Below are 15,714 nucleotides of genomic sequence, written 5' to 3'. Positions count from 1 at the left end.
GTGAGAGCAATATCTCCTTGATGTATGAATTCACGAGAGTACGACTCCAAGCGTTGTTCAAACTGACTTGACATTATACCGCACCGGAATTTCTGCTAAGATTTCATGGCGCAACTTTTTGTGATATTCGTGCAATTTTGAACGTGAAGAGACTCGCATTAAGAACCAGTCCGCGTCCTCTAGTGCAAACTCTGGTAAATCACCTTCAAACGCCCTTCGCAATGAGATAAGAAACTGTGTGTGTGTCTGCTATAAGTATGTGTGAGAGAGCGTATATATAGGCACTTGAGGGAGCCCCGGTAAGTGTGAAAGTGTGAAGGTGGTTAGCGGTCAGAGATGTCGTTAAATGTGGAAAATGTGAAAACAAATGCTTTCGGCGACCAGAAGCCGGGAACAAGTGGTTTACGTAAAGCTGTCAAAGTTTTTCAGCAACCAAATTATACAGAAAATTTTGTGCAGAGTATTCTTAATTCCCTGGGCGACAAACTACAAGGTTCCACGTTAATCGTTGGAGGAGATGGGAGGTATTATTGTAAAGAAGCTGTTGACAAGATCATCAAAATCTGTGCAGCAAATAAGGTGCGTAGCAGATTAAACAGTGCACCGGTGATACATGTGGTATGTCATGTTTACTGCATGCTCACAATGACATTACTGTAATTAAGAATTATGCTCGACCATGGAATTCGCAGATGAGTGGTATTTAGGCGAGAAAGTCTACTGTCAGTGAGCGTATATGTTATGTATTGAGCTATGTTTTCGATTTGTTATTTCAGTAGCCAACATTTTATACGTTCTAATAACGTGACAGCGTCACATTTTTTTCCCTCCTGTTTGAATGCTGTTTCTGTTGTGTGTCTAGGATGGGTGAGAACCAACAATGTAATCTATTGAAATCAGATTACTGAAATTTGATTATTAAAGTTAAAATTATAAGCGTTCTGCAGTAATATTACTGCAGACATTTAGGCGTAATGGACCAGAACAAAAGTACGAAATTCATGAGAGGTACATTGTAATCAGTGGTGGGAACTTCATTTGTGTTCAGAATTTCACATGCTGCTCTGATCATCAGGTCATTCCAAATACATTGTAACGAAATACTGCATAATTTCATAAAGAAAATGCTAGTGAACTATGTTGTAACCATGACCCATGACAGTATTGGGGGATGCACAAAAGCAGTGCTGACATCTGGTATTCTAAATACAGTTATAATCATTGATGGTTAATTCTGAAAGGTATTGAACTTGGGCAGAGTAACTGTTGATGCCTTGACAAGAATAACAATTTACTGTCAAAGCATGTCCACCAGAACTAATGTACCAGCAGTCAGCACAAGTTCACATCAATTTACTGTCATATAAATGAGTAAAAAATTTTACATGGCTGAGATTGCTGGTATGTTTCCGTATTTATTGATATGCTCATTGATCTGCAGAAATCAAGGTGTTTATATTGCATTACTAATGTTTAATAAGATTCAGGTTTTTAAACGATTTTATTGACACAATGTTGATCAATTTTGTTTTAGGTTTCAAAGCTCTTTGTTGGACAAAATGGTATTTTATCCACACCAGCAGTTTCTGCTCTCATTAGGACACACAAAGCAACAGGGGCCATTATTCTCACTGCCAGTCACAACCCTGGTGGACCAGATAAGGATTTTGGAATAAAGTTCAACGTATCAAATGGAGGTAAGAATGTAGTTTATGGTTGTTGTTGACAGACTATGGGCAGTCTGAGTTGTGTGTATCTAAGAGGCCAAACATAGTGCTTTCTACCAAAAGATTTTATGTAAATATATTGCCTTCAGATCCACTGTGATTTTGCCCCATGACTTGAAGAACCACTGACATCTTTACTGTCTGGCTGAGTATCCATTCAGTACCCACATTTGCCCAGTCTGACAGATCACACACACTGCCTTGATATACTTGTGTTATACACACATTTTATAGGGTTTGTTAATCAATTGTTATAAATTTTTTCCCGTCTTTGTGTTTGTGTCATTCATGGCACATGTTGTTCTGTTGTTTACCTGTGTGTTCCCCAGCTATTCCAGCAAAGAGAATCATAGAGGTCATGCACAGAATGAGGAAATAGACATATTTTTGCCCTAAAACCTCTTCATTACATAGATGAAGCACACTTCAGGCAGGGTATCCTTGCAGTCAGAGTAACAAATTACCTTGTTTTTCCATTTTTTTAATTGGGAAAAAAAAAGAAAACCGTATGTCATGGGGCACTATTTGTCAGTTACCTTGTGGCAAATTGGCTCTGGACTTTAAATATACATAAAACAACTCTCCATTTGAAACATATGTCAGATGCCGAACCAAAACACCTTTAGCTATCTAAATTTCTGGTGGTTATTTTATTTGAACAACCAATTTCAGCGTGACATTATGCCACCTTCAAGCCCCTCACTTACAGGTAGGAAGAATCCCATCTCTGGTCCAGTCAAAATAAAAATAAAGCAGCAGCTGGAAATTTAGACAGCTGAAGGTGTTTTAATTCTACATTTTATATTGAACAGCTGAGGTCGTGCAACCATCTTTATAAAAATGGACTGGCGGAGACTGTTTCCATATCAGTGATTTTGAAAACTACTTGCTTCCATGATAAGAATTACTCGTGACTCTTTCCTCCCGAAACACTAAAAACATTAATTTCAGTTTTTCTATTACCTTATACAACTTTTCTTGTTTTACATTGTGATTTAAGTTAGTGTACTTGTAAACAGAAGTTTATAAAATATGAACTGAATGTTAACAATTGCACACACTGAATGTTAACAACTGCATTACTCTGTGTGACACCAAAATCAAGATTATGAGTAGGAATTGTCTAATACACTGTTGTCATAAAATTGAGGGTCAGCATGGTTTCAGCATCTGGTGAAATTCCCAGTAAGTTTAACATAAAACTTAATTTCAAATTTATTTTCCCATAAAGTGTCATGTACCTTGCATTTATTACATTTTTATTTATTTATATGGTTTTGAAACACACATACTTGCATGTAAGTCAGCTGGTCCTCAAAGTTACCATATTTCATCTCTAATATCTGCCAGTTATATTATTTTTTAACTGAAGAAAGTGATACTCTAGACTTCTCCATTGCAGTTATGTACACTGTTGGCCATTAAAATTGCAGCACCATGAAGGTGGCATGCAGCAAGCATGTAATTGGCTTAGAAGTGTTCCAGTGTGTGTTTAGATATGCAAATGATTAGCATTTCTGCTCAGTTGTACAAAGTGGGTAAGAGCAATGTCAAATACAGTTTGGGAAAGATTATGCATAGCTTTTGATTCAGAAATTGCCTTTGAATGTTGTGTGTTTGTGAGGGGATAATGTTATGGCTTGTGTAACAAGAAAAAAGTCTACCATCTTTCGGTGGTTCCAGTTTTCATTTTTTGCCTCTGTCCATATCCTTAAAAATGAGTGATTATAGTTAGTAATATTTATCAAGTAGTATCTCTTGAATGATCAACAGTCCAAGACATAGACCATAAATGAGAGCTTTATGTTGTGTTATATGTACAAAATTTTTGCTGTTTTGTATGTGCATGAATGTGTTTTTTGTCTAGTCTTGGGTATGTGACTGACATGTGATTTTGCTTATAGTTAGAACTTGGTGTACAACACCCCTGTTTTTTTCCATATATTATGATCTTGTTCATCCAAATTATTTAACTAGCTGAAAAGTAGATTTTTTAGTAATGTTTCATTCACATATTTCCTTATGTCTACAGGGCCAGCACCAGATGGTGTAACAAATGCAATTTTTGAGCTTTCAAAAACTTTAAGCTCATACAGTATTGTCCCAAACTTGAAGGTTGACATTTCAAAATGTGGAAGTCAGGCTTTCACAGTAAGTTATTACTTTACTTCTGTGCATGATTTTTCATTGCATGGCAATTAGTAACACATTTATATAAAATTATCACAAGTGTTGAAGTTACCACTCACCCCAGAAGTCTAAATTTATGAACAGTATAATTGCCTTTGTAATTGTTCATGCCATGGTTATACATAATTTTAAAAGTTTTTTACTATACTGTGTTCTTTCATTCACATTTCACTGAAATAAAATTTGGCCATCAAAACACTGGTGTAGCTAATCATCTATTTCCAAACTCCAGATAATTTGCACTGTGCCAGAATTTGATTAGTTACAACATTTTAACTGTATTGTATTTCATGAAGAAGTTTCCTTGTTCACTGAGCTGTACTTGAAAATCAAAAACACTGAAAATGCATAGTTTTTGTGTGAAATTAGCACAAAAAGAATGTTTCATTGGTTTTGCTGTGATTTAAGTTGTTGTATGCCGTTTTGCATAAATGCACACACAGCTAAGTAATGTTTCTGTTAAAAATATGATAATTTTTTAAAAAACTATTAGTAAAAGTGTTATGCACCTCAGCCATTAGAAACTTTATACTGTCATGGTAGTACAATGTTTTATTAGCACAGAAGTGTTTTTTTTTATTCGTAGCATTCTAGTTTGTCCTTCTAAAGTAAGCAATACTCTTATTTTCAGTGGGCAGAGTGGAAGTTCTGTGGACTGCCATTTCTATTGTTAATAAAAATTATAGTATTTATCTCTAAGAAAAGATGGGATTACCAGTAGCATGATGGATTAATAAATTTTGTCCATCATGCTTCAAAACATCAAAATTATCGAACTAGATGATGTTTTAAAAGAAATATCATCAGCATAGTAATGTTTATTTTATCATATGTGATATACAGTAGATGACACTTCCATATTTACGATAAATTCACAGATAGTACTTTATCATCATGTTGTTTACTCTAGTAATTAAAACTTAAGTTATCAGTTAGTTACAAAGAAACTTCTTCCTTGTCTAAACAGATTTTGCTGTCTTTCTTGCCATTTGCAGCTTTGTTGTAGGCAGACATTGACTGTATAGCCAATGCAGTTTATTTAGTAGTCTGGTCTGCATTAACTAGACCCTATGCTATGAACCACATTATTGTTTTTGTGTGTGTGGGGAAGGGGGGGGGGGATGGTACTGTGTATACTACTATCATTTCTTCTTTCTAGCATTTCCATTCATTAATGGTATGCAGGAAGAACTACCGTCAGCTACCCTCAAAATTAGATCACAGTACTCGGATAGTACCATCATTTTGAGAGATGTGTGGGGAGGTAATATGTGCCTTGTCTCCTCTTGGAACATATGCCTCTGAAATTTTAACTGTAAACCTGTTGGTTATGTGCTATTGCCTCTCGTGTAGTATCTGACAATGAAGATGGATTAGCATTTTTGACACTTTTGTTTATTTATTTATTTATTTATTTGTCGGGTTCAGTGCGGCCATGTGAGCCAATGTTACTTAATCATGGAATGAGTCAGTACATTCTTTAAGAATGCTAATTATAAAATTAATAAAAGAGAGAAACTAAAGAATTAAAAAAACATGGAAGAATGAGAGGAAGTATATTAATAAATTACAGAGAAATGTTTCCAACTACTGTGGGGAACCCTTGTACAACAAAAAAACCCATGCCACAAGGAAACCTTTCAAGATAGATTTAAAGATCTGGGGTTTATTATTCAGTTTTGTCAGTTCTGCTGAATAATGCACAGTCTTCTGTACAATGCTTAAGGAAGTTGTTATCAAAATGCATTCATTTTCCATCCTGAGTATGTCAGTATTGTCAGCAACAAATGCCACAGTGTAATATAAGTAGAGAGATGACAGACTTAGAATTCCCATATGTTTTTCTGTGGGAAATCTGAAAACTGATGTACTACCAGAACCTGCTCAGACGTCTCAACTAAAATGCTAGCACGTGTGCAGCAGTCATTTCGTATCAGACTGGAAATTTGTATTGCCGCTGCCAGTGTTCATTTTGAATACAACCAGTTGTCTTGTTAGTGGTCAAAATTCACGTAGCTAGTGTATGCACTAGTATTGACTTTCAGTGTGTGCCACCACAGGTATTGTACAAGTGTCAGTGTGGAAACTTTACACAATACAATGCCTCATAAACAACTTTCTCTAGACTTCTGCATCAAACGCCACTGACATTCTAATTTACCCTACATTTAGTTTGTTAATGTCAGTAGGCATTGTTCCATTTAAAAAGCGTTTGCTTGCACAAAAAATACACTTTATAAGTGTTATTGCACTCTGTTTACTGGATAACAGTACAGGCCCCTGACTATCAATCCTTTCTGTGAAAACTGCACATGAATAGCACTTTCCATTTTGCAATATCCACAGTGCAAGTTTTAGCTAATTCACCCTGTATACATAAAATTGTTTACAAAGGATGTCAGATGTATTAAGGATGAAGAACTGAAAAAGTACATACAATATAAGAACAGACAAATACTAGCACCAAAAATGTAAAAGGAATGGTGCATACACATGGAAAAAAGTGTTTTGCAGAATGTCTTAATGAGTACTGGGGATTACCTGTATTTGTCAGATAGTGTCCCAGAATGTTTTGTATCTGAATGATTGGAGGAGCTATATTATTCGACAGGAAAATTGTTTGTTTATTTTTATTTGCAAATTCACTGTACCAGTGTCACAAGGTCATAGAACAATATTAATCGACAATATGCTGATTTTTGGGAGTTTAACATTTTGGACTATTGTTTTGTACCTCTTTGTTAGTAATGTTTACTTATATTTTTCACAGGTTGACAACCAAAAGTTTGAAGTTGAAGTGATAGATTCTGTTGAGCATTATGTTACCTATATGAAAGAAATTTTTGATTTCTCTGCCTTGAGAGCACTGATTAAAGGTGACAGTACTGGGAAGCCCTTCAGCATTCTCATCAACTGTTTACATGGAGGTATGGTGATTAAGTTCTCTGTTCTGTACCTTTATGTGGAAAGAGTTTGTGGTAAGCTTATTTTCTTATGATTTTTTTCTAGTTACTGGACCATATGCTAGGCAGATATTTGTAAAAGAACTTGGAGCACCTGCAGATAGTGTAGTGAATGCAGTTCCCTTAGAAGATTTTGGTGGGCATCATCCTGATCCTAATCTTACTTATGCTGCTGATTTGGTGAATGCTATGAAAGCAGGAGAATATGATTTTGGAGCTGCATTTGATGGTGATGGGGTAAGTACCATATAGCTATCCTGAAATTTTGAGTGTATATATCAACATGTACTTTACCAGTAACTGTGACTTATAATTTTTTTAGGACCGTAACATGATTCTTGGGAAAAAAGCATGTTTTGTTACACCTTCAGACTCCCTTGCTGTATTAGCTGCCAACTTAGAATGTATACCTTATTTCAAGCGCACTGGTGTGAAGGGATTTGCAAGAAGTATGCCAACTGGAGCAGCAGTTGACAGGTAATCACTAAGCTATGTTTATACTGCACAAATTTCTGTTCATAGCATAATGTGAAGTCTCATGTCATAACTGTGCAGTTTTAGATTTCCAGGATAATGTCTTTGTTGCTATTATTTATTACAGTTTTTATTGCTATTTTTTACTACAGTTCACATTCATGTAGACTGTTAAAGGTGTACAGTGAGAATCGGTGTTAGATATCTTAAAAAAAGTAGACCATAAAAATAAACAATATTAGCAATTTTGTTTTCAACCTTGATACTGAGAGCTATGAGAAGGAACAGTGTTCTTTCTGACTTATTTGACAGGAGATTAGTTCTGTTATTACAAACAATACCTTGCAAATAGAAAATTTTGTACAATGTGTGGTTATTGTGTAGTTTCCATACTGTACTTTAGTGAGGATAAGATGTGTATGAGGATATTCAGTTCAGAGTGCAGGAAGAACCTTATGCTTTTGTTCACTTGTTTGCTGCTACAGTTGTTTTTGTAAGCATCTGCCCCTAGGGAAAGTGGAAGGTAATCACATCCACAGAATAGATTTTCTCAACACTGACAGCTGTTGTTTGAAGTGGCTGATACTGTAGGGATTTCAGGGATTTGATGAAGAATATTATAATTGGTCTATTTTCCTGTTGAAGTCACTTTTTCTGCCAGTATAATAGTTCGGTGAAATAATTTTAATTATACTGCCAATGATGTCTTACTCCTGTGAGAAATAACACGGCCTTGAGATACCTTTGGTTTCTAATTAAAGTTCAGTTCTTCTTGCTGTAGGTTTCCATTGTACTATATTAAGTCCAATTTGTGTTAATACTGGACTGTGGAAGTATATAAAGTTGGAATAGAGCTCATATGGGACTATAACAGAACAATTTTTGTTTTCTTCATTTTTTAATACAGAGTGATAAAACTAGACTGCACTTGACTGTCACTTTTGTACTTTGCTTACTAAGAGCTCAGAAATATAAAACTAACTCTTATTTTTGGATCTTGAATAAAATATATAATAATTTTCACATTAATGTAAGAAATTTGTATAAATTTTTTAAAAATGTGATTTCAACTACGTATTAACCCACCAGAAATGACAAACCATGAGTCTGGTTGGAGCCCAGACAGTGAGCACATCAAAATAATCATTTTGAGCACCAGAAGATTATTACTGTGGCAGTCTTTGAAATATTGTCATAAATAGAATCTGTAGCACAACTGAACACTTGAAAATGTATTTTGTACTGATATGTTGTGATGGGGACACCCACAGAGCATATATAGTAAAAATCAAAAAGTTCATGAAACTTAGTGTACAAATTGTGATAGGATGATCACCAACTGGGATTTCATACTCTTCAAATCAGTAACTCTTGGATTGCAGCGGTGATTTTGAGTACTGTGCAGATGAAAGCAACCCAGTAATCAGTGCCATAGCATAGCATTTTTGCATCATCGTATTTTGGAATGTCTTTTACTAAACAGTATGAGATCATCATATTCAGTATACTGCTACAGAAACCACTATACGGAGGATATTGAAAGGAGCCTACAGAAATTAATTAATAAAAATTCCTCAAATGTTACACTGGCACAAAGATTGTAGCTGTACAGCCATCTTTCTACTTTATCTGTGACCGAAATATTGACTCTAGTCATAAAATCATCCAGGCAGACAGATGATAAAAGATTCATTGAGGTTGCATCTCACTTATGTGTATCACATGGGAGTGTTCAAAGCATTCAGGATAATATTTTGAAAATGCATCAGATTTATTTAACACAGGTTTCCAACAATGTAGTTTACTGAACAAAAAACTTAAATGGCAAACAATCCCTTTGCAGTAGCAGACATAGATATGAACTTTATGAAAACTATGATGAAACCTGACAGTCCTCTACAGCTCTAAAGTGAGACAAAGGATTTGTTAAATAGAACATAATAATTTGTCAAAAGATGTGGGATTTTGCATTGTCAAAAGCAAAAGAAAAGTGCAGCTACTGTTTTGTTGGGCAGCACTCGTTTATTATAAATTCATCCAAGATGGATAGACTATGGCCAAAATAGTTTACTCCCTGTGAGCATCATCTCATCACACATATAATACTACCTGAAGAAAACATCCAAAGAAGTTGACAGCAAACAGTGGAATTTTGCTGCAGGTCAACATCCTTGCATTAATGGTTAAAATCCTTTGCTTTCCATTGATGAGTTAACTTGACAGGCACCTGTGCTCCCCAGGGTACTGTTGATAAGTTTAAGCATGGCCTCCGGGTTTTCCTTGAGCACTATTGACGTTGCCACCCTCCGAGCGCTAGTGACAGGTATAGTCATGTCACAGCTCTGGGACCTATGTGCTGTTGATGCATTTAAGCACACACCAGACTTTGGTTGTTGTTATTATTCATCAGGATTGGTATTACAGTGTTTTCTTGTTGACTATTTCACTGAGGAACAGATCATGGAGCTACTGATGAGCAGCAGTGAGGATGAATTAGTCAGTGTCAAAATAGTTGTAGATGTCACGGTTTACATGATACATTTCCTTGGAAAAAAGAAAATAAGTTTCAACTGCATATTGTACATTTGATGATTTGCCTTCAGGGCTTGACTGTCAGTTAGACTGTGATCCAAGATTCTGTCATTCTTCATGTAAGATACTGTGTGCTGACAATTACACAGACTGTAAGTTTGAAGTGCTGTGATGTCTATTTCTTTTGTGAAGTGCATGAAATTAAAAATGCAGCACACATCGCTTCAGACACACAAAAATAATAAATGATCATTTATTACAGATATTGCCCTATTCATATACCAACAAAAAATATTCATACACCTTGATTTCCAGTGCCTTGAAAATTTTCTTGCATAGCTGTACACAAAACACTGTTTTCATATGTTTCCATAATCAGTCCAGGCTCATACGCACCATGTCCTTTGTGGCAGTCAATGGACGAAGGGTGGTGCCAGAAAACACACAAGAAAGGGCGAACATTGTGGATTATGTAAGCCTGAGTCTGAAACCTACATTAAAGTTATGAAATATTACTAACTGCATGACAGAGAAGTATGCTATCCATTTCCAATAGACAAGAAGTTACCAGAAATTTAAGAAATGCATTGCCAAATTTCGTAACAGGATGAGAGCTGTTCCATAGATGCACTGTTTACATATTGTACTTATTACAGACTTGCAATGTGTCCTCCTCCAGTGATTAAGAACTCAGTTAATCTAGTGAAAAATTTTCCATGAGACTATTAAATAATCTCATGATACAATAAAAGTTTTTAATGTAGTTTAGAATGAATGCCAATACATGAGAATGATGTCACAGATGGTTAGTGTATTTTGTTCGCCATGCGAAGTGACAGGATGATCTTAACCACAAAACGCCACAAAAGAGAACTGTGTCATTGATGGCTTTCATCCCTCAGATGTAACAAAATAGTAAAATCTGCACATGTACAGAAAGTAACCATCAGCATATGATTCAAAAATATCAGCGTAACTAAAACCAAATGTGTTCATTTCTTTGTTTATTGGAGCAAATAGCACATGCAGTACAGAAGGTATTATTGATGTATAGTTATGAAGGAACACAGAACTACGGATTTATATTGAAAGTGACACATAACAGTCAGAATGGGCTATCAAAATGGCATAAGAAACCATTGGAGAAAAAAGCAGGTTTTAAATCTGTGGTTTTTTAATAACAGTTAAATTGCTGACAGCCCTCAAAGTCAGAAACTAATTTTTACATCCACAATTATATTCCTCTTGGTGGTGACAAATCTTAGTGACAGGAGACATTGCAGATAGCACTCCAGAAATATTCAGTACAGGCCAAGACAGGATAGCGTCAGTCAGGCAAGAAGCCCAGCTACATGCTACTTAGCACAGGTAGATTGGGTGATAACAACACAGCATTCAGCTCAGCTTGTTGCAAGTATGTCTGTACCAGCCAAAGGGTTAATAGTCCACAATGAGACCCCTTTGAAACACTGTAAGGTTCTAATAACACTGCCACATATGAGTGTGTGGCCTCTCCATGTCCTTCACATTGATCACTCAGTGATGCTGTTCACGTCCCATATATACCCTACCAAGCCTGGTAACAACACTAATGCACTCTGGTGACCATTCTACCTGTCACAGAGAGTAGCAACTATAATAAGTTACATACCCACCAATGGTGCGTACATGTATGAAGTTACACTGACATCTGACCATGCGTTTTTGGTGCTTCACATTTTTTGTGAGGCAGTGTAGAAGTGGGTAAATGATAGTGGTACCAAAAGTATTCTTCAACACACATTTTAAGATGGCTTCTGGAGTATAGATATAGGTGTGTGTGTGTGTGTGTGTGTGTGTGTGTGTGTGTGTGTGTGTGTGTGTGTGAGAGAGAGAGAGAGAGAGAGAGAGAGAGAGAGAGAGAGAGAGAATGGGGGGGGGGGAGGTTGCTTTGTCTAATCTCATTTTTAGGAAGAATTTATGCCATGCCCTCTATTAAGTAAGGAGGAGCTAGTGAGACAATCCAGATTTATTATTTTAGTTTCTTTCTGTTACCCTTATTATATTTCTATGGCAACTATATTACCAATTTAACAAATGTGAAGGGTGTGCTTGAGAAAAGGCAAATGAGATCCTTATCAGGTTTACATATTACTTATGTACTAATTTTAGATCTTCATCTCTAATTATGTTAATAATAATGTTACTGATAACTTTATTATTGAGTGATTAAATAATAATGACTATAGGAGCAGCGGCACCTGAACTTATGTAAAAACTGTAACTAATGAGCCATAAACAAGTGACTTACTTTGGACATGCCGTGTATCGAATTCTTTGTTGAGAACATAGGGAATCATAGTCAATGAGAAATTGTTAGACTTTAGACACAGTGACTAGAATGCAATCAGAAAAGAAGTTTGACATCTGTAATGAGGAGTGGCTGTCCAATGCCATAGCGTCTTGGCGGGTTCCACCTTGGTTTCACCACATGTTGAAGACACCACAGCACTCCTTGAACATCAGATAAGTAGTCAAGTTGTGCAGTTTATGAAATGCTCGTGCCAAGCCTATGGGCCATCACAATCTGCCCTTGGTTGATCTCAGATCGCATGCCTTCCCCATTCTATACATGGGCAGTATGCTCACTGATATTGCGTGCACCGTGCATGTGTCTGAGTAGCAGTCATTCCTCACCAGGTGATGCAGCTATCGTCTGGACAGTTTTATATCGATTGTAGGTCAGTGGTTGTAATGTTCTGGATGATCAGTGCATTCTACCATAGTATAGTGTCACCACTGATGAGCATTTTATATTTTGAATGAGGATCCTAAGAGCATACATTAGTGTATTCAGCTTTTTATTTAGATTGGTAAGATGCATCTCCCACTTCAAATCCTACTGAATATGCATGCCTAAACATTTTGTATGACTGACATTTGAGACGTTTTTTCCTTTAGTGATGAAAAAAAGGTTTGCAGGATTGAAATTTTACGTGGTCTGAAAGTCATCTACCACATTTTTTCAAAGTTTACGATGAGCCTATTGGTCTTGAATCACTGTGCTATGCTTTTCATAACCGATGTTGCAGTTTCTTGCAGATTTTCCTCACTGTGTGATTTAATTAAAATATTTGCATTGTCTGTAAGGAGTACTATGGTTCCATCATATCAACCAAGTCATTGATATAAAGCAGAAATAGGACAGGTCTTAGCACTGACCCTTGGGGACTTCAGACTTTATTTTTTCCCGCAAAAACAAGAAATTTTTTTTATGTTTCATTCTCTTTTTATTTTACTTCTGTAATTTTTCGTTGATTATTGAGGTAGGATTGTATCCATCTTTCAGAGTGGCATTTAATTCCATAAATTAACTTACACAAGAGAATTTCATGATCAGTAGCATCAAAGGCTTTACTGAGATCAAGATATATTCCATATACATGTTATCATCTACTGCTTTTAATATTTCATTTAAAATGTCAGTTTGCTGACTGGGTTGAATTTCCATTTCTGAACACATGTTGTGGGTCATTTATCAACATTTCTTTATTTAAGAAGATTTATCTTCTAAGGAACTTTTTTCCCTAATTTTGTTGAAGACTGACAAAACTGAAATTGGCCTATAATTGGAAATTTCATATTTTTTACTCTGCTTATGCAGAGGTGTTACTTTTGCAGTTTTGAGACTATTTGCAAATCCACCACTCTCAAATGATGTATTCACTATGTCTGCTAGTGACTCTACAATAAATGTTGCACTACCTTTGGTGATAGCAACTGATATCTCATCAGCACCCACAGAATATTTATTATACAATTCTTTAATTAATTTATCAATTCCTCTGGTGTCTCTGGATACATAATAATGTATTTGCTCGAATTTTTTGATCTGAATTTACTGTCCACTGTCTTGCTGTTTGTCATGATGTGTATTTATCAGCTGCTGTGCTTTGTTTGAGAAATAATGGTTGAATGTGGTAGCCACATGTTTGGGATCAGTTAGCTTTTTGTTACTCATAATCAGCTGTAAATTACTATGATTAACTGACCTTGCAGCTGTTTCTCTTCTTATAATTTGCCAAGTTGCTGTAGTTTTATTCTTGGGATTACACATTATTTTATCATTTTGTAGTTTTTGTTGCTTTTGAAGTAAATTGTGTTAGTATTTGTTTCTATCTTTTGAAATAGGTAGCAATATCAGGACTAGTATTTTTCTTGGAGTACTCATACAGTCTCCTCTTATTTTGATGTGATATTCTTATCCCTTTCGTAATCAACTTGTTTGTTTTTTGAACAGAGTTAATTGTTGTTTTCCTGGGCAAAGCTATTTTTTAAAAAAATGGCTTAAATATGGCCATAAACTTACCATATTTTTCATTGGTATCATGACAGTTGTATGCGAGGTGTATTCAAAAAATAAGGCAACTATATTTTTATGGAGAAATATTTATTTATTCATCAATGTTCATGTTGTCCCCTTCAAAGTAATCCCCTCAGATACAATACACTTGTGCCAACGCTTCTTTCAATCCTCAAAACACTTCTCATAAGCACTTTTTGGTACAGCATTGAGTACTTCCAGTGATACAGTTTTTATTTCCTCAATCATTGAAAATATTTGTCCTTTCATACGTCTCTTCAGTTTTGGTAACAGGAAGCAGAGAGCCAAATCTGGTGAATATGATGGGTGAGGCACGATTGTCATGTTGCCTTTGGCCAAAAACTCCCTCACAAGCAACGATGAATGAACAGGTGCATTGTCACGGTGCAAAAGCCGTGAATTTTTTTTCCATGATTCCGGACATTTTTTGCATATTGCTTCTCACAAACGGCACACATCAAGTTAATACTCCTTATTGACCGTATGACCTTGAGGCAAAATTCATGATACACTATGCCACGGTAATTGGGGAAAAAACAGTGAGTAAATCTTTGACATTTGATCAAACTTGGTGTGCTTTTTTCGGTCTTGCCTCTCCAGGATGCTTCCATTGGGACGATTGGGCTTTGATTTTGACGTTATAACTGTAAACCCGTGTTTCGAACCAGTTATGACCCTCTTGAGCAAATCAGGATCATCATTGACGTCATTCAATAGCTGCTGAGTTATGCTTATGCGATGGTTCTTGTGATCAAAATCGAGAAGTTCTGGAACAAACTTCGCTGACACACATCTGACGCCCAAAACATCTGGAAAAATTGCACAACACGAGCTGACCAATATGCCAACATCCTCAACTACTTCTCTTATGGTAATTCAATGATTTTCCAAACCAATTTTCTTCACAGCTTCGATGTTATCATCTGTTGTTGATGTGCAGTGCATCCAGAGCGAGGTTCGTCATTGGCATCTTCTTGGCCATCTTGAAAGAGCATGTCGCACTTGTAAACATTTTTTTTTAAACTTAGAACAGACTCACCATATGCCACTGTCAATGTTTCAAGTGTTTTAGAGCACTTGATTTCATTTTTCACACAAAATTTGATGCATATTCTTTGCTCCATTTTTTATAATAATTGAAAATTGCCGATCACATTAAAACACATTCAGCTTTTCGATCTGTAAAAAACGAACATAGTATGCTGTACACTTGAAACTGTGAACATATGTTTGGGACATGTGTACCAACATAACAAAAAAATAAAAAATAAATCGATATTCAAATGTACGTTGTGCGTGCAATTTGAAAAGTCACTTTACTGTTCGAACAGCCCTCGTTCATCATTCCAGTTTTTACTCTTCAGGGGAAAACAAAAATATCCCACATTTTCTGTATTGAAAACTGCTAACAGTGCATCTTATTCTATTGAGTTTTTGAGTTTCCTGCAGCATTCATTGTAAGAAT

General features: G+C 35.8%; 1 protein-coding gene across 1 annotated transcript in view; it reads left to right on the top strand.

The window, feature by feature from the left end:
• Nucleotides 1–213: 213 nt before the first annotated feature.
• Nucleotides 214–15,714, top strand: part of LOC126184864 (phosphoglucomutase) — a 40,703-nt gene continuing 25,202 nt past the window's right edge. Inside the window, exons 1-6 of the mRNA XM_049927480.1 lie at nucleotides 214–579; nucleotides 1,535–1,697; nucleotides 3,760–3,878; nucleotides 6,688–6,844; nucleotides 6,927–7,117; nucleotides 7,203–7,357. Coding sequence (XP_049783437.1) covers nucleotides 337–579; nucleotides 1,535–1,697; nucleotides 3,760–3,878; nucleotides 6,688–6,844; nucleotides 6,927–7,117; nucleotides 7,203–7,357 — 1,028 coding nt within the window. The 5' untranslated portion in view covers nucleotides 214–336. The remainder of the gene's footprint in view (nucleotides 580–1,534; nucleotides 1,698–3,759; nucleotides 3,879–6,687; nucleotides 6,845–6,926; nucleotides 7,118–7,202; nucleotides 7,358–15,714) is intronic.

Source organism: Schistocerca cancellata, chromosome 4 (assembly GCF_023864275.1).
Source record: "Schistocerca cancellata isolate TAMUIC-IGC-003103 chromosome 4, iqSchCanc2.1, whole genome shotgun sequence".
NCBI lineage: Eukaryota > Metazoa > Arthropoda > Insecta > Orthoptera > Acrididae > Schistocerca > Schistocerca cancellata.
Note: the sequence above shows the minus strand (reverse complement) of the source record. Positions and strands in the feature narration are given on the sequence as shown.